Raw genomic sequence first — 22324 nt, forward strand, 5'->3', positions numbered from 1 at the left:
GCGAAATTTACCTCCGGGATTATTATAGGGTATTGGCGAGTAGGGTTAAAACCGAGATAAGGAAAGCCAAGAGGAATAATGAGGTAAGGATAGCAAGGGAGGCAAAGACAAACCCCAAAGGATTCTACCAAATGTATCAAACTAAAACACGAGAAAAGATTGGACCAATACGGTCAGACACCGGCGAGCTCACTGATAACGACTGAGAAATGAGCAATAATTTGAATAAATATTTTTCAACAGTTTTCACCACCGAAAATTTAAACATGATACCCGAGGCACCGACTCTATTCAGAGATAGTGAAGAAAACAAATTAAGCGAGATAGTAGTGACTAGTAACGATGTTAGTAAGCAAATAGACAAACTAAAGCCTAATAAGTCACCGGGTCCTGATGAGATATTTGCCAGAGTATTAAAGGAATGTAAGGAAGAGCTTAGTATGCCCTTAGCAAAGTTGTTTAACATGTCCTTAAAAACAGGTGTAGTACCAGAATCCTGGAGGATAGCGAATGTAATACCGATTTTCAAGAAGGGGGATAGATCACTATCCTCTAACTACCGCCCAATCAGTCTAACATCAATAGTAGGCAAATTACTGGACGCAATCATTTCAAACTCTATTCGAAATCACCTGGAGAAGCACCGATTGATCAATGATTCCCAGCATGGCTTCACAGGCGGACGTTCCTGTCTAGCTAATCTATTAACATTCTTTTCATCAGTTTTCGAATCGGTGGACAAGGGGCACAATTATGATGTGGTATATCTCGACTTTAGCAAAGCCTTCGACAGAGTCCCCCACGAGAGACTAATTAGAAAGGTAGAAGCACATGGCATCAAGGGTAATATCCTTAAATGGATTAGGGCGTGGTTACAGGACAGGAAACAGCGAGTGAGCATTAATGGCACTAAGTCCCATTGGAGCAACGTCTCAAGTGGAGTTCCCCAAGGCTCAGTGCTTGGACCATTATTGTTTATTATATACATAAACGACATAGATATCGGCATAGACAGCAACATAAGCAAGTTTGCTGATGACACTAAAATAGGACGTGTTATTGAATCTGACGAGGACTCCACAAAACTACAGGAAGATCTAAACAAATTTTTCGAGTGGTCTGAAAGGTGGCAGATGAAATTCAACGTGGACAAATGTAAAGTACTCAGTATAGGAGATGTAAACAGGGAAACGAGATACCAGATGAACAACGATGCCATAGAGAAATCCGACTACGAGAGAGATTTAGGAGTAATGATAAGTAGGAACCTTAAGCCAAGTAAACAATGTGTTTTTGCTCCTAACAAGGCTAATAAAGTACTTAGGTTCATACAAAGGAGTGTTAGTTACAAGACTAGCGAGGTCATCCTAAAACTGTATCTTGCTCTTGTGAGACCACACCTGGATTACGCAGTTCAGTTCTGGTCACCGTATTACAGAATGGATATAGAATCCTTGGAAAGAATTCAGAGGAGAATGACAAGACTAATCCCGGCATTAGGAACCTTGAGTATAGAGACAGGTTAAAAGCATCTTAATTTGCACTCCCTGAGAGACGTAGAGCGAGGGGGACCTGATAGAGGTGTATAAGTGGAAGGCAGGGCTAAACAAAGGGGACATTACAAAGGTACTCAAACTATCCAACCAGGAGCGAACTCGTAACAATGGTTTTAAATTAGACAAATTTAGATTTAGGAGTGAAATAGGTAAACACTGGTTTGGAAACAGAGTAGTGGATGAATGGAACAAGTTACCAAATATCATCATTAACTCGAATACACCGAATAGCTTCAAACATTGGTTGGATGCTTACATGAGCAACAGGGGTTGGGTGTAAACGGGACTGCCCAGTATGGGCCAATAGGCCCGCTGCAGTTTCCTCCATTCTTATGTGGATAAGGCAGTAGAATACAGTGCTGGCCATGGTGTGTCTGTGTACCGAGTCTCAAGTCTTTAAGTGTGCTATATCCATCAAGCCTTTTGAGTTTTTCACACCAGTTTATTAAAATGTGAAAAAATAACAAATATAATGCAACTCCATTCAGTAATTAGTGAGACCTACACATACAGTATATTAAAAACATAATTCATTAAATATTTTTATTATACATTCATGAATTCAGTTGCATAACAAAACAGCCACTTGAAAAAAATGGCTCACTAACAAGGCCAGGCACATGTGACCATAACTGATACAAGATATCTTTGCACAAATTAAGATAAAAATGATTATATATGTTTAACTTTCCTCTTAGCTAATCTTACCCAAACAACTGTAAATTCCTGTAGATATCAAAATAATAAATTTAAAGAAGATCAAAGAAACCAAACATTTGTTGATATTCAGTATACTGTACAAAATATACAGTACAACTAGACAGAAATACTATTGAAAAACTGTGACTATTGGTAAGTCTGCATACAGTATACATACAGTACTCTTATATGCATACAAACTTGCACAGTACATTATATCGGACATTAAAGGAAAGGGAGAAAGCATGAGTGAGGGAAAAAGAAGACATTTTAATCGTTAGTTGTCTTGCTGGAGAAATGGAATAAGACGTAAAGCAAAAAAGATTGACAAAATAATTCCAGTTAATTAAACCATGTAAAAGGTGCTTCAAATATTTACCTTGTATATATAAAAAAAAAAAAATACAGAAAGATGCTGAATTTTCATAACTGTATACAATATGAACAGATATTTCAATTTATAAGTCCACCGCCAGTATTAACAAATCACAAAAATAACTGTTATCAAGTTTGTGCACTGACTTTGAACACCATTTCCTTCACACACCTCTCCAGGGAAATGCAGAAAACAAACTACAGTTGGTTTAGTCAGAATTGTCTTTGATGTAGACTGAATTGCACACATGAAAATTTAGTCAAATGGCTAAGTCGTTCTTTGAGACCATTTCCTGGGAATTCTTACTTTGAAAAGTGTTTTATTCTCCCATAATAAAAAGTATATTAAATTTACCTAAAAAAAAAAAAAACAAGATAGCTTATAGTTTTATACCTGTACTGCAATTTGCTGTAAATTTAAAATACAAACAAATAGCTAAATTATACAGATACATATCATGCTAGCCACAAGATGGCCCACTGCTAAAAGGAGCAGCACACCTCATTACAACACAGTATGTATAGAGCCGTATATTTTTTAAGAAAAACTTCAACTAAACTTAAACTGATTAATCTGAAACTAACTTGTGATTTATGTTTCATTAGTGTGGTCAAATTAAAAAAAAAGTTTTTCATCCTGTTCATTGTAATTGCTCATTAATTATCTTGCAGTAACTATTATTACTGATTACATAATATATCTACTCCAATCTAACAATATTCATTATGCCATATTTTATACAAACAACTGCAAATCAACTACTGTACTGTATACCTGTACTCGGTTATAGGTATTAAACTGTTGAATGCTAAACAACCACTCCTTCAAATATTACTGTCTTGGTAGTGACCGGTTAGCATGACTGTTCACTCTCCTAAGGGCCCCGTGTTCAACCCAAGACCTCACTCGACAGCTTCTGTGACTCGCCCTCGCGACCGTAAACTGACGAGCCAACAGGGACAAGCATTACACTTTTAATACGACATTTTATGACAGAAACCAAGATGAAACGATCATTTAACACCCCTATTCGTCTTCTTCTTCATACATAAGATGACCCAGTTTGACCTCCTTACCTGAGGCTTCTTTCTCAGTCTTGTCTCCTCCAGCACAGGTTGTAGTCGTCTTCTTCATGTTTTTCTTACGGTTTGGTTTTCCAACTTCATATTCCCGCAGTCTTATTTTCTTGGCCCCTCCAAAAATCTCAGCAGCGGGATTCTCTTCCACGGCGTCGTCTTCGTCGTCTTTATCGTCATCATCATCATCTGAGGATTTTGTGGGTTTTTTGAACACTATTTTCGAACACCCATCATCACTCGCGCCCTCTTCCACCACGTCATCATCCTCTTGTGCCCTTCTCGTCCGTAGTTCATCAAACAACTTTAGCCCTACCTGTTGATTCTCCCGGTTAATCAGCACCTTGGTATCCTTCATGCTGTATTTGGTCCACTTTTGGGGATTTTTTACGTAGTCTGGGGTGTCATTCCTGGGGCCATGTAACCCACGCCCTCGCCCACGCCCACGCCATGTCAACCCTGTGCCTTGTGGTCTACGGAACTCACCTCTATCACCGTCATTACCTGCACTATCATCCTCCTTATCATCTGAGATCTCGTCAAAGGAACGTTTCAGCTGAGGCTCGAGGTCTACTGCAACAGTTTGTAAGGAGCTGAACAAAGCGTCCACACGACTATTAAAGCTTGAATCACCAGACTTAAGCTTGAAGGACGACATGACAGCACGAGAGACAGACCTTCCTACGCCTTATTTTCTCTTCTCTTCTCGGCTTACATATTAAACCTTCCTTTGTGAGTATAATAATGTTAACATACTCATTCACAGCGTCGTGGGAGATGCTATAGATATTAGTGGTACAGTATAAACAATAAATAAATCATCAGTTATAAAGATTTGAATTAAACAAACTTTGGGTTGGAAACTTTATAAACTTACTTAAATTGACTTATTGTTTACCAGTCTTGCCCATATACCTGCACTTATACTTTATATACCAATAATACGAATATTATTTAATTTCACTATTTGTTAATATAATGTAAATATCTAAACTTAAATTTCGATTTAAATCAATAATATGCGTTATTGTTAACCACTAAAATACATGCTGAATGTTCCTTATACCTGTATTGTCTCTCTACACATGATACCTGTATTGTCTCTATACACATGAAACAACAACTCTTAAGATAAAATTATTAAATGTCTATCTATCTATCTATATATCTATTATCTATATCTATCTATCTATTACCAGGTCTGGCAACACTGTCCCTCATCACCCCAGTAAAGACAACATGGCGGACTCAGACGGTATCACGGTCGCCCCTCTTCGCTCACTTGACGACTATTTGATGGAATCTGCCAGGTTCCAGGTCCCAAACTTTAAAGATACAGATAAATGGGGGAACAGAGTTATTCAAAACCTCCTTTACTACCAGACAAACTACTTCTTGACGTACTTCGTGGTCTTCACTGTGGTGGGGTGAGTCACGTTCAGTTAGTGTTTTATATGTGGTGGTTTTATTTTACCACAGACATTGACAAGACGTTGGTGTAGAGGAATTAAGGACCTTATGTCATTAAGTTTGTCATTAATTAAGTGTGGTGATCATTACTTCATTAATAAGGGTCAAATATAATGGTCACATGTGGTGGCTCGCTGGGTGACTTGACCTTTCATCTCTCCCAAAAAGTTGTCTTAAGTTGCGGTAATTTTACGTTTAAACACATTTTTGTTTTACAGTAATCCGTAATTATTTATCGACTTATTACAGAACAGTTGTATGTCAGGATAATTGTTATTCTAGAAGGGGGAAAGAGTAAAGGGAGGGTCACCACTTTATTTTGTGATGACATTACAGGTTCATTTGTTTTAATTCACAATATACCATAACTCAAGCTTGACAAGATATATTAAACGCCATCACAAAATGCTTCAATCTATTCAATAACTATAACTTGGGTGAGGTAAAGTCTTAATGATAGAGGGCCAAGTAGTGGATCTTTATGGGGAGTGAGTCAGCAGTGTACCTCAAGTAAGGTGGCCAGAAGTACACTGAAATTTGGCCGAGGCTAATCACATGGACAAATCTCGTCAGCTTGTCTCGTGGTGGCCTAGAATTGAATGAGTTGGGAAACTAACCCAATCTGACCTGACCTAACCTAAAATAACCTAACCTCGAGTGAGAGACTATGGTGATGAGTGCCATTGTGACACAGTGTGATGAGATCTGTCTGTACGATTAGCCATAATGTTTAAATTTTCAGGTGGCAAAGGCCGGTGATATATTGTGGCCATTTTCTTGTTCCGTGACAAGATGTTCCTGACGTGGGAAAACTGAGGCATTAGTGCTATAGAGTGTTAGTTGTGGGTCCACCACACAGTCTGTTGGAAGAAAAGTGTACATGGATAAAAGAAAAACTAATTGGCCATTTGACTGGCACTTGCAGGGATTCTGTATGATTTTACTGTGATTTTAATGGGATTCTGGTCATGATGGCTTTGGGCATTACACTATTATTTAAATTTTAAATGCTTTATCACTATCTTCGTCAATCGTCTTCTGATACTCCGAGATGTCCCACTTAGTACTTTCTGTTTAATGTGATTGGGGGTCTGCCCCCTGGCTATAGGAAGTTAGGTAGCCAGATAGTTGTACTGATTCATCATCTGGTTCTTAGGGAGGATTACCAGTTCACCAACACCATAATATGAAAAGGAAGCCCAAACCATAAGCGTGGTAGGGTGCTTAACAGTCTTTACAGTGTACTGTGGGAGGTGTGCGTCTGAGTGGGGCGGGCGGTACACCCTCCCACCACTACTCCCAGTCACAGAAAACGTAGCCTCGTCGGACCACAATACACTTCCCCATGTCTCTAAATCTTACACTTCATATTTCTTGCAAAATTTCACTCTATTTTCCTTGTGTCTCTTCGTCAACAGAGGTTTACGGTGGGCGGGCACGAAAGCTCTTAAATCCCAGGTCATCGTGCAGGGCTTGTTGAACACAACGTAACGAGACGTGACTCAAAAGACGGGGGTTTCTCTCTTTCACTTCACGTGCTGTGAGTGAGGGATTGGACCGAACTTGTCGAGAAATAACCTTAAGTGTCCGTGGAGACAATAATTTAGGCCTATCAGACTTAAGTAATGGAACTGGTAACTCGTCCTCTCCAAGGTCATGGAAACGTTTGACAAGATTTTGAACAACTCGTAATGCCACACTAGTCTGAGCCGAAATTTCTCTCAGTTCATGGTTCGCTTTGTACAGTTGACCCTCGTTAATTCGGACCCCTTTAATCCGGATTTCGGATAATTCGGACAAAATCTGAATTTTTTTTTTTTTTTTTTAAGATATGTAGGAATATTACCTATGCGGACCTTAAGCTATAATGCTGGTCCACCCACTGCTGGGATAAAACACCAGCGTCTTTTTGGTTAAATGTAACATCTCCACCACTAGTGTGGGGGGGGGGATGCAACTTTTAGCTTCAGACATGAAAAATATTTACCATTTACTGCCAGTAAACAATGGAAACGTAAAATATGTACCAAATAGTAATGAAAAGTTGTGCAGTTCCTTCAGCAAATGAAGCTCACCAACTTACAATAGGCTAAATTACCTTACAACGTGTTTTCAGTAGTCTATGTTGAAGTTCTTAGCACAGGCTAACTTATCATATCATATACGGTATCCTCATTGATCTACAAAAAATACCGGTAATAAAAACCTTTTCGATATTTCACGCTTAATATAATACCCGGTAATCTACTTCAACCTCCTATTGTTTACAACGACGCATGACGCACCACCAGCTGTTGAGTATCAGCTAGACCAGGGGTTCTCAACCAGGGGGGAATTCAGGTTTTCAGGGGGGGGGAAAACTGATTCGGGAGCAAGAGATATGTTCGATGAGAAATCAATCACAGAATTTTGGCCCTTGATGTGCGATTCCTACCCAAAAGTGGCAGAAAGAGCTATCCGTGCATTGCTTCCGTTTGTGTCGACATATCTTTGTGAGTCAGGCTTTTCAACTCTGTTGCAAATTAAAACGAAGCAACGTAGTAGATTAGAGGTAGAAAATGACCTGCGTTGTGCCCTTTCAAGCACTCCTCCGCGTATCCCAGAATTGGCGAAGAAAAAACAATCACAGGTTTCTCATTGACTGTAATCTTCATCTGAATAAAATTAATTACAAATTTACAATATCCTGGTATTCTATTGAACTTTTTGTTTATTGCATTATGCTTCAATTTGGTCTGTTAAGTAATTCATTATAAATAAAAAAAAACTATTTTACTTTTATTCAAGTTTTATAAATCCATCAACATTTTCAATTGGCATTTAATTTGTAAAACTCCACTATAAAAATAATCCATGTAAAATTGTAAATGTATATGTACTAATATGGAAAAAATAAAGGATTTTCAGTATTATATGCATATTATTTGGAATGCACTTTTTGAGGCAGACAATCTTGGAAAGGAGGGGGGAATGACATTCTGACATATGGTGAAGGGGTGCATGGGGCAAACAAGGTTGAGAACCACTGAGCTAGACGGTACACGTGTTTTTCGAATCTTTTTCAGTTTAAAAACTATTACATCACATGTATATTTTACCTTAACTGTGCTTGCATGAATATATTCTCGGAAATAAATAGTAGTTTTGCTGAAACGTGATGTATTTTAATGTAAAATAGGATAAAATACATGACGAAAACAAAAGATTTTACCTAACCTTCCGATGTTCAAGAGAAGTTATTCGTTTTTTTAATAGTTTTGGGTTAAAATACTGTTATATTACAATGATATTCTATTCATACTGTGCTTGACATAATGCATTCACGGAAATGTAATATTTTTGCTGAAATGACGTGTGTATTACAGTGGAAAGTGGGATAAAATCGTGACGAAAACAATGACTTTTGCTTTCTTTCGTTCAAAAGATGTTATCGTAATCGCTTTTCGATTGGTTTTCAGTTAAAAAACTGTTGTATTACAATAATATTCTATCCAAATTGACTTGAATAAATACTTCGATACCATATTTCTGAATATTTTCATTAAAATCCATCCAAATCATTTTCCTTGTCATCGTCTGCAGCACCAAACAGCTTCTCCCAGTCCTCTCCTTGAACAGGGCTAGAGGGTACGTGTTTTTCGAATCGTTTTCAGTTAAAAAACTGTTACATCACACGTATATTTTACCTAAACTGCGCCTGAATGAATATATTCTTAGAAATAAATAGTAGTTTTGCTGAAACGTGATGTATTTCAATGTAAAATAGGATAAAATACATGACGAAACAAAAGACTTTACCTAAGCTTCCGATGTTCTTGAGATGTTATTTGTTTTTTTAATATTTTTCGGTTAAAATACCGTTATATTACAATGATATTCCATTCATACTGTGCTTGATATAATACATTCACGGAAATGTAATATTTTTGCTGAAATTACGTACGTATTATAGTGGAAAGTGTGATAAAATCGTGACGAAAACAATGACTTTGAAATATAATGCAATATTAACCCCTAAATCGGTTAATTTGGACAATCGGCTAAAACGGACACCCCTTCCCCCCCCCCCCTATTAGTCCGAATTAACGAGGGTTGACTGTACAATGCAATCACTGCTGCAATATCGTCTCTTGTAGTAACCCTCCTGGACATCTCTGATGGCCACTGTGTTGGTTAATGCACCTTAGACAAAACATGGCCACATGGAGCGGGAACCCGCACAATAAATGTTCCCCTCACAGTTGCCAGAGGCGCACTGACTACAATCCGTGACGTGTTCTCAGTTGCCAAATGTCACCACTTGCCAGCAAACCAAGCATTTTGACATCTCGCATCCCAGGACAGCCTTCACAACATATGATCTAATTTTTCCGAGAACTTAGTTCGTTTGCCCTATTGCGATTTAATATTCCGCGCAGACTGTACTGTACTGTACTAAAAAGTGAAAAATTAACTTCTGAGATAAATCTTGTGTTTAAACCAAGAGCATTTATTGATTTCAATTTGAGTCTTACTGTTGACACAAACATTAATTTTACATTTCCTGATCAGTTATCAAGATGTTCAATATCTGTATAATTGTCATCATTTAAAATATGGCTGCTTGAATTTCTGGGTAAGAAATGCAATAAACTGTAAAGTCTTTAAAACCGCATCAAGTGTATGTAGTGCTACAGTATCTTGCTTGAATCATCTTAATACTGTAATATACTGTACTGTACCTATAATTATCATACGGGTATTTCCTGAAGTAACTCAGTTGGCACACATAAACTCAAGCCAGATACAGTGTAACATATTGTATAATAAATTATTTCTACTGTATACTGTATCTTTACAATGTACTGCATAAAAAATATTTATGGAATACAGTTGTACCCCACTTAACGCGGTCAATAGAACCCAGAGGGTCCCGCGCTAAGTGAAATCCGCGTTAAGTGAACAACAGAACATATGGGATTAATTCCAATAGAACCCAGCCCGACCCCCAAACTCCACTTTTTGACGACAAATAACTATGTTGTAGTAAAAATTCTATCTTAACTTTATGGTGGCATGAAAAACAAGTAATATAGAAGAGGTTAGGTTAGGAAAGATAAAGGTTAACATAGGAAAAATAAAGAATAGGTTAAAAAACGAAAATTTTTGCGGAACACTTACGGTAGTAGAAGAGATGGGTCGGCATACGGGGATGGAGGCTGGTTCCGAGGCAGAGGGCAGATTACTGCCCCTCAGGTGAATCACCATTACTAGGTGAATCACCATTACTAGGTGAATCAATATCACTGTCACTTACAGTTGTCATGGCTTCCCTGACAAATCCCTCAAAATCAACTTCACTCTCACTATCACTGGCTTGGACTAGCTGTGGTGGGTTGCGGGCGAAGAACTCGGTTATGCTTTTCTGACGGCTGGTGTTGATGTTGTCGTGATACACCTTGATGTACGGCTCCATAGCCTGCACCAGTCGGGTATGGAAGACGTCATGGCGTTCATCGTCATTGTCGCGGGAAACGATGGACTTAATTTTTTCTGTAAACTCTATGAGACACTTAATATCACTATGACTTAAACTAGGTTCTTCGGAGAATGACGCACCTTCTTCCTCCTCTTCACTGGCGGGTTCTTCTTCCAACATCTCGTCGGCAGTCACTTCAGGATCTCTGATCACCTCCATGATGTCTTCGTTGGTGGTCTCGGAGAAGCCTTCAGCTGTAATACTGAGCGCAGCTTCTCTGGCAAGGTCCACTGCTACTGCAACAGTCTGAACCTGACCAGTCACAGGTTCACTCCTCCTCTCACCTGGTATGCCATGCAACACATGTCTCCATGCGTGACGAATCGTAGCAATAGTCAGCAGATCCCATGCCTCCACCAAGAAGTCTACAGCTTGTTTAACGTTAAACTTCTTCCAAAATTGTTTGACGAGAAGTTCTTGAGTCGCCGCCTCTTGTTCCTTGTCCTCGTCGCTTTTACTCTCGCTGTCGGTGTCACCCAGCTTACGCAACTCATCCTTGGTGTTGGTAGAGTCGTTCAGGAGCTTGAACTTCTTTGCAGAGTACGCAGCTTTCACATTGCAGATCAACTCCTGGTCCATAGGCTGGATTAATGACGTAGTGTTGGGAGGAAGGAAGACCACTTTTACGTTGGGGTGACGATCCATAAGTAGGGGCGAGTGTCCTGGTGCGTTGTCAAGGAGCAACAAAATATTGAATGAAACATTCTGTTGCTCGCAGAATTTCTGCACGTCAGGAACAAAACAGTTGTCAAACCAGAAGAGGGACAGAGAAGAGGACATCCACGCCTTACGTGCGGTTAGCCAGTGGACATTAAGCTTGTTCATGTCCATATTCTTGTAGGCGTGCGGCTTGCGGGCTTTGTGAATCACCGATAACTTTGGTTTACAGGTACCGGAGGCATTGGTGGTAAACAGGACGGTGATGCGTTCCTTCTGCATCTTCCGGCCCCTTACCTTGCTCGCAGACTGGACAACGAAGGTCTTGGAAGGTAACTTTTTCCAGAAAAGACCAGATTCGTCCATGTTAAACACCTGGTCGTCACTGTACTGTCCTTCCTCCATAATCTCACGTAAAAACGGAGGAAAATCTCTAGCCGCCGCACGGTCAGCACTCGCTTCCTCACCACCAATGTTGATGTTGCTGACCTTGTTCCTCTTCTTAAACCTATGCAGCCAACCAGAGGAAGCATTGAAGGGTTTGGGCTCTGCAATTCCCAGTTTACGTGTCACTGCTGCGTATAGCTCACGTGCGTACTCCTGCACTGAGCGCGTGTCCACCGCCATGTTGCGTCGCGCCTGACGCACCAAATAACTCACCAGCAAAGTTTCCACTTTTGCCAGCACCCTGTTCTGGCAATACCTGATAAATGAAGCACCTGCAGACTTTGTGATTTTCATGTGGTCTTTGATCTTGGCTGCATCCTTCTTGATTGTACGAATCGTAGATTCGTTGACGCCATGCTGGCGCGCGAGATCAACTTGGCGTCTTCCTTTCTCCAAATCTTGAACAATTTGGTACTTCACCTCGTAGCTTAATGAACGTCGTGTCTTCTTTGGTTTAGTGCCGCTGGGTCCAGGTGAGGAAAGGTCTCTCTCTGGGGGCGGTGGTGGTCCGGCGGAAGCCATTTTACGGAACAATGGATGCGCGTTAACCCGGGGTGGCCTTGAGGGATGAAACTGCCGCGGCTAGGTCAAGCGTCGTCTCTCCTCCCTCCCTCCCTCCCCGGGGTAGTCACGTCATAATACTTTAAGCCAATTACAGCTAGCAGCAGAGGGGGGTAGGGCTGCATGGCCAATCACAGTCCGAGACGTCATATGACGTCAGTGATAACGCAACAAAGACACACACTGCGCAACCTTACCGCGCCGCTTGCCCAAGCGGAGGGAGGAGGAGGGAGAGGCAGGCAGGCAGGCGGGTGGCGCGTGGGCAAAATCTAAAAATAGCATCCGAGCCGGACACTCACCGCGTATATGTGGAAAAAACCCGCGTTAAGTGAAAGTTCAGCTTTGGCAAGGCACCGCGTATATGCGAAAACGCGTTAAGTGAAACCGCGTTAGGCGGGGTAAAACTGTAGATAAACATTATAGAGCATCATCCCACAGTGAGGTTCATTACGTTCAGAGACAACATATTCATGCATTCCCAGTTATATTACTAAAGCAAAACTGTATAATCAAATAGCTCTTATAGCATATGCCACTGATGAGAATGTGTGTGTTATACTCTAATATGATTTTATATTTAATTTAAAAGTTACCATGAAGGAATTAAAACATCAAATACTGTAAGTTTTAAAACACCCTTATTTACATTTTCTCAGAAATATAGACTATCTTTAAGGTTTAAACAGGTTAGTTTTCAGTTTCCAGAGAAACTGTGAGGTAAAATTTTGGATTTTGTTCCAAATTCATACAAAGGTACTCTTGCATGCTGGTTAAGGATCTGGGTTGAGAATTTTAAAATTAGAGTAATTAGTGTTAGTTAATGAGCTTTGAAATAATTTAATATTATACTTACAGAAGATATAAAACCGGGGGTCATTACTGCTATGCTACCCATCTAGTTAATCCCCCTGTCAAACACTGTAGTGTGGTGTCCATCGTGGCTCTAGTTGAAACACTGGAAGAGGGTGATTAAAACTGGGCGTTATTAATTTCTGATTCATAAAAATCAACAAAATTCAGTGCCTCTCAGGGTGACATTTTCATGGAATGACCCTATATCGTACAGTACAGGTATGAATTTAGTACTATAGAAGCTCCACTTTGTTAACAATGAGAAAAGTGAGGTATTGTATGTGGGGGTTTATTGGGATTGGGGACTGTTGAGAGCAGGGCCCATGAGGAATGGCATCTGCTCAAAGAAATGCCTACTTAATCAGCCATCCCCTTATCAGCTTGGTCTAGTGCACTAATCACAAGGTAATGAACCACACATCCCATCATCCCTTTGTTGAAGCGTGACTGGGGATACACCTAAAAATGGTGAATTATTTTGGTGTTAACTGAAGACCAAGATATTTGTCCTTGTTCTTATGTTGTGTTTTCTGATAATGCCACACTTAATACTGTACTAACACTCAGCCAAGTGTTTAGTGCTCATTATATATATATCCTGGTCTGAATTTCATCACTGCATTTTCAGTACAGTACAATATAGTGTGGCAGTATGGCATGTTTGTATGGTGCTTATTTATGTAGATTTCTCAGACATATACAAGATGAAACTTTTACCAGCCAGGAGCACTTTCACATCTCTTACTCATAGTTTTGTGTGTCTTTTTCTTCTTAATGGGTAATGTAGTTGTATTTCCAGCATTTGTAGCCACTACCTGTGTGAGGTGGATCAAGGAGAACAGAAATCTTATATAAATTGTGAAACATCCATGACAAGTAGTACAAAGGGACAAAATAAAGAAGTAAAAATTGGCCAAACGTACACATCCTAAACAGGCGTTTCTGGTAACTATGTAGTCACTGGGCTCCTCATATGCCACTAACAATTACAGGGGGTATTTATTTTTATTCTTCATTTTAATATACAGTATTCCACAATGTCCAGATAAAAAAAGTTAATGAGAATTTCTCACTTCCAGCATCATACACCCAACAAAGATGTTCTGTGGCATGACAGCTGTGGGCATAGCTTTTGGCCTTTTCTACTACCTGACAAACAACAAACAGCCGGCCGTTGATTTCAAGAAGTCCCATCCCATCCTCTCACTTATCATCCTCGTTCTCGGAGTCTATTTCATTGTTTACTTGTTGGGGTCAGTTGTGGTGTTCCTCATGGGTATACTTCTACCTATCATGGGTAAGTTTTCTTCTATACAGCATAATCAAAGGTTTCGAGATATGAAAAACCATACACTGTACAATACCCATACAGTATTTTCTCTTCATGGCTTATCCTTCATAATTCAAGAAACCACATTGATGAATAAGTTACAGATGTTGTTATATAATTTGACTTGTTGCTTCACTCTACTGTATTGGGAGGTCATTGCAAAATATGATGCAAAACAATTTCTGTACAGGTTGTCTCAGTAAAATGTATCCACACTGCCTCACACATCATCAAGTGAGGACTATGTTGCTGTTGTAATACAAACATTCACGCAATCTTCAGGAAAATCTGTAAGGTGTTGGTGTGCATATATATTTTTGAGACAGTAAAGTACAGTATATGTATTTATTTTCATTGTACTCAAATATTTTCTTTCTCTTGCTCTCCTCAGTGATCTTCGCACATGCCTCCATGAGACTGCGAAACCTGAAGAATAAATTGATGAATAAAGTGGAATATCTGGGGTTCAAGCGCACTCCCATGGGTGTGATCCTTGACGCTTTAGGCCTGGAGCAGGACTTCCTCATGTAGGCAGATAGCTTCAGTATTACATATTGGACGCTTCTCAAATACCTTTGTACTTCTTAACTTGTCATAATTGTGTTTTTTTTTTGTGGTCAAGGTACTGTAGTGGCCCCTGGATGAGGAAATGTAAATGGACAAAACTTGAGCCAGCTGATGAGAATTTTTGGTGACAAGCATAAATTTTTTATACAATATGTTAGTTACAAGTAAAGTTGGGATGGATTATCGAGATTGAAAAAAGTTACAAGGTATACAGACTTTCTTTAGACAACCAAATAAATTGCCCTAATAGTACTTAAGTTATTAATTGTCTTGTTTGAAATTCTTCTCAAGCGAAGTGTTGTAATATTTATGACTCGTGATAAAGTTTTACGATTTTTATTTAATTTTTTTAAGTTTTAAACTTTGTTTGTTCCAGAAACAAGAAGATTTATTACTATTTCCTGGGCCATATATAATGATCATCAAAAACATACCCATTTCTAACACTGGTTTATAGGATTTACCATACAGTAGTTTTCAGTAGTTCAGGTACACAGTCCAGTTACGGTTCTTCTCCAGTGTGAATTGTGATAGATCTGAAAGAGGGAAACACGATATAATATTACAGTACCTATTTAGACACCCTGTAAGTTCTTGGTATTAAACATAGCTATAGATGTTGTCTCATCTTAAAATGTAGGTTGTCTTTTGTGATTACAGTACAGTACTTGGTTGTTCAAATACAGTATAAGGACTTACCATACCGGAATCCCATAAATATTTCTGGACTCGAGTAATTGGCAAAATTAAGGATTTATTTAGTGATTAAAATACCTGTTAGTTAGGGTGTAATTAAGGATTATTTGAACAAAATAGTGTAAGTCATTTTAAACATTGAACCATTTGTTACATATCTTAATACTGTTTCTTCGTGTTGTTTTAGGGCAAAGGATGCTAATTTTGATTCCTTTCAAGTGATATTCGTTCCCATTCAGTAATTTTTTTTTTCTGATACATAATTATTTTAGAACAGTTTGTGCTATGATCATGTTAAGAACTTGAAGCATCTTCATCAAGGTTAATGGAGAAGTTGTTTTAAGGATATTGTGGAAATTCGGTTGTAAAAATATTGTTTAGTTTTTTGCCAACCTGTGGTATTAATAGATAAAAACACTGATGTTCCATGAAAGTTGAGAATAGATTCTTGTAATCCCCTTTAAGACTTAGTACTATAGACCTATTTTGCTGTTTTCATTGTCTCGATATTTAGCACCACAGAGGAGTAAGATCTGATGGGCCTGATTCTTTTGCGTGGCGTTATTTAGCTTTACTGCATATAGTTACTTTTTATGGTATTTTGGAGTTATGTTTGTGGATACAACCATCATCACAGTACAGTAGATGTATTTTGAAAGTTAAATACGGTACTGTAGTAATTATCATTGACTCGGTTTCAAAAGAGGTGGTGCGAGGCTTCCCTGTGCCTATTCAGAAGCACTACGAGCGCATTACGTAGTTTTTATTTTTCTATCAATAAAGAAATGAAATTACTTGAAACTCAGAGTGGAAGACAGAATATATACATGATGGCTGCAAGTTTCTGAAATATGGAAATTATAATATAGGCCTCACAGAGTGTTGTAATTACAGACATTGAACCAGAGAGATATTTAAGTGCATCTGTCAAACTATACCTTACACCTTGTTGCACAAATGTATACTGTTGGTGTATACATATGGTCAGATCATTATCCACCATGGCTGTTAATCTCCACCTTAAGTTGCTTATTTTTCACGTGCAGTAACATAGTTCGTGTTAAACGATTTGTACTGATAGCACTAGATTTTATTTTGGGTTTACAGTATTTGCTTACTGTTGTTTGTCACGCTGCTATACATGCAATCCGTGATTTGTGTTGTGAAATGATGATTAGAATCGATCAGCTTATTGGATTTATTTTCATTAGGGCAATAGTGATGAGTGTTAATGAGAGCAATTTGTCTTGGTGATTATTATATATATTTTTTAGATTTAGTTTTAAGTAAACCTTGAAGGTTCTATTTAAAAATACACATAATCTCTCTTTCCTTTTCAGGATTTTATAAAGCTTTAAATGACAGCAGTCCTGAGAAGGTGCTTCCACCTCCTCCTTAATAATTTCACTTTTTTTTTTTAAGTCTTGTTTTTACAGGAGCTAACTGTGATGCCACTCATTCAAGCCCTATCCCTGCATGACACTATTATATTATTATTTTTTGAGTACAGCACAGTGGTTTTTACATAGCTTGTTTCTTTCTGTTGTCCTGTTTTTTCCTTAGGTCCAGACTGAATCTTGATGGGAGTTCTAAATTCCTCGACTCCTTCGTCAAGATGTCTGGCAAGGTCAACTAACTTCAGAAGCTATCTTGACTCTGCATGTTTGTATAAACCTGCTACCCCCTCAACCCCTTCTTTAAATTATTATACACTGCTTTGATTGGGTAGTTCTCAACATACATTTGGTATGTTGCTAATTCTGAGATAAAATAAGATCTGAGTCCTATAAATATGCATCGAGTCAAATAAATGATTTTGTTATAACTACATGCCTCAAGCTTGCTGGCACGACACTTGTGATAAATTGCATGGGTTCCCATTGCTGTGTAATCATCCCAGGCTTTCATAAGGGTTCCCACTGTTGTCTTATCATCCCAGGCTTTCATAAGGGTTCCACTGTTGTCTTATCATCTTAGGCTTTCATAAGGGTTCCCACTATTGTCTTATCATCCCAGGCTTTCATAAGGGTTTCGCCATCAGCTTTCCATAATTTTAAAGGCTTTGGTGTTGTGGTGACTGTAGTTTCATCCTCCCATCTTCCTTAGTGAAGGATATTGTACAACTGTTGAAGATATTAAGTGAGACTATTAGATTAGCAGTGTAAGCTTTGATTACATTGTATTATTTTTGTATTGGGATCAGAAGTGTAGGTAAAACAGATTTTCTTGTTAACTCCCTCAGCTTACTGTACTGTACCAAGGTGCCATCATTTTGACAGTGTGATCTCAGACTGTGGATTTACGGTATATACTGGTCCAGATTCTAGTACTGTACTACAATATTTAGTTTCTATTTATTTTATTTTTATTTATTTTTATCAAATTACTGTACATGATAACACGGTGCCTTTAAATAGCCCCATTAGTGTGATTTTAGTTTTGTATTTATAATATGTATAGGTCAAAACCAACAATTTGATCACTGTAGCTGATCTTGAATAAATTATTGATGCACACTGCATAAAATGAGCATCACTTGTCGAATGTTAATTATACTATTGATGACTCCATTCGCCTTCCAAGGTACCGTAAATGATAATAGTGGCCAGTTCTAGAATATTTAGTTACTGAAAGGTTGTCATAATTTTAAGAGCTGCTATTTACTGACAGACATATCTTAACCTTTTGAGACTGACGTATCTTTCATGTCTTTAGGCTAGACAGCGTAAGTTTACTGAATGGAAAACCAAGTGTTGTAATGTGACTGGCTCCTATGTGTACACTATTAAGCTGAGGGGGTCGACTGTCTTAGCATGTCATTTGTTTAAATGAAAATAAAAAATCCACTGTCATCAGATCATAACCTAACCCCATCCCTAGTCATTGCTTTTATTGTGCAGATGTAAATAAGTGATTGATAGACCCGTTTTTGCTAGGTAAAAGAATAGCAAGCCTTACTTCATAATAGCATTTTCTCACTTAGCTACTGCATAACAGGCAATTAGGGACCGTCTTCCACAATGATGATGTGAGTAGGTAAAAATTTATTAAATTATTAGGACACACAAGACAAGTAAATGAAGACTATCACTTACTTTATTGATTTACACATACCTAAATTGAATGGACCATCTAAGCATTACAAATTGTATTCCCCAAATTTGAAGAAAAAAACCCTAGATAAAACAGTTAATTTTTTGTCCCAATTCATAATGAAATCTAAGAATATAAATACCATAAGGTGCTTTTCTCTTATGATGTACACCCACCAATAAAAGTCCTGTCAGTTCTCCAACCCACCCATGAACCCTGAGGCTCGTGACCCTGTGAATCCGAGACGTCGCACATTGTTGGGTGCACTGTGTGATGTCTCGGATTCACAAGGTTCATGGATGGAGGAGAGGACTGAAAAGATTTTTATTTAGTTTTTGGGTGTATATAGTATTGTCAGATTGGGTTGTTGATCTGAAGACAAATACACTACAGGATAATTTACTGTTAGCTCCCTAAAGTAGTATTTATTAAGTGGTGGAGGTTATATTAGGCAGGAAAGACAGAGAGTACAGTATGGCAGGAAGTTCCACACATTAGCAGAACTCCCCATCCAACCAGTAAGTGAATCACCCTGTATAGTATTTCACGTAACCAGTCATAGATGAAATTATTTAAAAACTGATTACAGTAAAGGGGCACAAGGTGTTTTTTGTTTTTTTTTCACCTGCATGATATTATATTGTAGTTTGTCATAATGGTGGTGATACCCATGAATGTCCTGACAGCTTTTTCACACTTTTATTTATTCGTTTGTTGTCATATACCATCATGAAAATGTACAGGGTATTGGGTATTTCATAAATATTTTACCAGTACAGTACAGTATATAGGACGAGTTATTTAATGCTGTATAACTTAAATGATTGAATTGCTCACCAGTTTTAGCTACACATACTACTACAAAATACTTAAAGGCATGTTTTGCATCCATTTCAGTCATCACCCTAAGTATGTTTTTCGCACAGTTCTTCAACTCTCCACAACTTTTTAAATGCTGTACGGTATACATACATTGTGGTAATGTTTTTTATGAATAACCTTATATATCCAGTCTTAAAAACCTATTGATGTTATTATTTTGATTACTTCCTATCCATAGCTCAGTATAATAATGTACACACGTTTTCTTTTTGACCTTGGTGTATAAAATTAAATGTAGCGAGAAAGCTCAATTAGTTTTTGTTATTGTTGTTGTTATCATCTCGAAGGTTACATGTCAAACTTTTCCATTTAATGTAATCTGAGCCAAGAAACGGATCACAAATATCAGTCAATGACAGCCGAGCTTCAACCCAAAAATAAGTAAAAAAAACCTTATTGTCAATTTGGTTATAGAATAGGTAAGTGGAGCTTTGTACATTTCTTATACTTTATTGGTGAATTCTTGAAGGCTTCAAATACATGTATGCTTAGAGTCACAGAACTTGATAATTATTGGTCAAACTCAGGCCCAGAATAAATATAATAAACAAAACCTTAATTATCAATACCGTACTGTACTGTATGGTTATAGATTAGATAAATGTTGGTCTTGCTTATCAATCCATCTTTCTTGGTTTTAAATACATGTAGCTACAGTACTGGCAACACACACTGATATTTGGGTTCTGTTTCATGGATCAGGTCACATGTACTCCATGACATCTAGGGAGTCTCTAATTCTTGGTACCTTAACCTCTTTGCTACGGGACACCATGTAATATTTTACTGTATTTGGTTAATGCCAGATGATTTTATTCAGCTCAGAGGCAACCCAATACACAAGGGGTTAGTAGACTATCTCCACTAACTCCTTCAATATGGGTTACCACTTTTAATATTTGATTTGATTAATTCCGGATGATTTTATTCAGCTCAGAGGTGACCCCGTACACGAGGGGTTAATGCCTGAAATTACACTTATACAGTATCCATCATGTTACACTATGGAGTTTGATTTATCCTCACACATAGTTAATTTTGGAGATTGTTGCACCTTTTAAAAGTTCTTAGGTACCCCTAGCCATGGATATTACATACAGATGGAATACAGGTTTCTTATTCACTGATCTTGGCATTATTTTATATCAAGCATGTGCCATATGATTATACATTTAATGTACTGTACCTCCAATTAATAAAAGAAAATTTACTGATTGAATTGTTTTATTTCTTCATATCACTTCCTTTAGTATGTGAGAAGTGTATGGATGGAGTCGAGGGTGGAATAGCTACACCATGTGAACTCCTCTGTAGACCCTTGACAATATTTTTATTAGTTTAGTAAATTATTAAGTACAGTGATCCCTCGGTTAACGAGCGCCTTGGTTAACGAATTACTTTCCATAAGATTCTTAACTTCGGTTAACGAGCACTCCCTCGATTAACGAATTTCTTACGAGTGCCCACGTTTTCGCTTGCATTTGGCGGTCCACCAGCTGTAGTATTAGTCCACCAATACAGTAATCAGTTCTAGGGCTTAAATTCCTTACTATTTTAGTAAATATCAAGAAGTTTTACTATTCAATAATTTTAAAAGTTTTACATTAAAGTTTTTTAGTCATTTTAACAATTATTGAACATAATTGAAGTATAGAAAGCTAGTTTTTTGAGCGCCAAACAGCCTGTCAACACACCATACAAGTGTCAGTCTCTGTGTCTTTTCAGTGGAGGTAACATCTTGCTTCAGACTCCAACATAAACGCTTTTTTTCTGTGTTTCCAAGCAAATTATTGGTCAGTTTGAAATTTATTTTACATATTGAAAATATATAATGCAGTGCAGTGTTGATTTAAAGAAAATAATCTTGAATTACACCAAGTGAAAAAAATTTTATGGGTGAAATGGTGCCATAGGGTGACTTCTCTTCCACCCCAATGCCTTCTCTTCTCCCTTCTCCTCCACCCCCATTTTAATTCCCATCATCATCATCATCATTCAGGAACCTTCTACATACACACCTCAAAGTAAGTGTACTTTACTACCTTTTTTGTTGACTGGGCAATTTTCGGTGAGCTGGAACCAATTAACCCAAAAACCCATTGAAACAATGGTTTCGGTTAACGAGCAACCTTCTGGAACGAATTGTGCTCGTTAACCGAGGGACCACTGTAATGACATTTAGTTTACATCTAAATTTAATACCGTAAATTTGTGCCAGGATGTCGAAACAATTTTAATTTTATATACTGTAGGTACCCTTTGCTATACGAACGTTCAAGATACGAAAATTCGCTTCTACAAATTTCCTAAATTAACACTTCTTTTTCGTTTTACAAACCACCCTGCTTATACAGATTTGGGCCCCGGCAAAAATTTAAATTGCACTCTCACAAGTCGTAAGGGGTGGCCATCTCGGAGAGGTCTGCAGAAACATGTTCTCGCTAATTGATCATAACAACCCCCCCTCCCCCCTTCCTCCTGTATCATCCACAAGCCTTCATATTTCCTTCCTTCAATCATGTGTGTGTGAAGTGATCTGTCTCT

General features: G+C 38.1%; 2 protein-coding genes across 2 annotated transcripts; one reads left to right on the top strand and one right to left on the bottom strand.

The window, feature by feature from the left end:
• Positions 1-2085: 2085 nt before the first annotated feature.
• LOC121862921 (protein TSSC4-like) lies at positions 2086-4502 on the bottom strand. Its single transcript, XM_042361346.1, has one exon. It carries the CDS (start codon positions 4363-4365, stop codon positions 3658-3660), a length of 708 nt encoding a protein of 235 aa, XP_042217280.1. The 5' UTR covers positions 4366-4502; the 3' UTR covers positions 2086-3657.
• A 410-nt stretch (positions 4503-4912) lies between these two features.
• Positions 4913-20994, top strand: LOC121862922 (PRA1 family protein 3-like). The gene is made up of 4 exons (XM_042361347.1): positions 4913-5134; positions 14292-14509; positions 14934-15069; positions 17369-20994. The coding sequence occupies exons 1-4, from the start codon at positions 4947-4949 to the stop codon at positions 17439-17441; spliced, it is 615 nt and encodes a 204-aa protein (XP_042217281.1). The 5' UTR covers positions 4913-4946; the 3' UTR covers positions 17442-20994.
• The last annotated feature ends 1330 nt before the right edge of the window (positions 20995-22324 follow it).

Source organism: Homarus americanus, unplaced genomic scaffold, assembly GCF_018991925.1.
Source record: "Homarus americanus isolate GMGI-L3 unplaced genomic scaffold, GMGI_Hamer_2.0 scaffold24922, whole genome shotgun sequence".
Classification (NCBI taxonomy): domain Eukaryota; kingdom Metazoa; phylum Arthropoda; class Malacostraca; order Decapoda; family Nephropidae; genus Homarus; species Homarus americanus.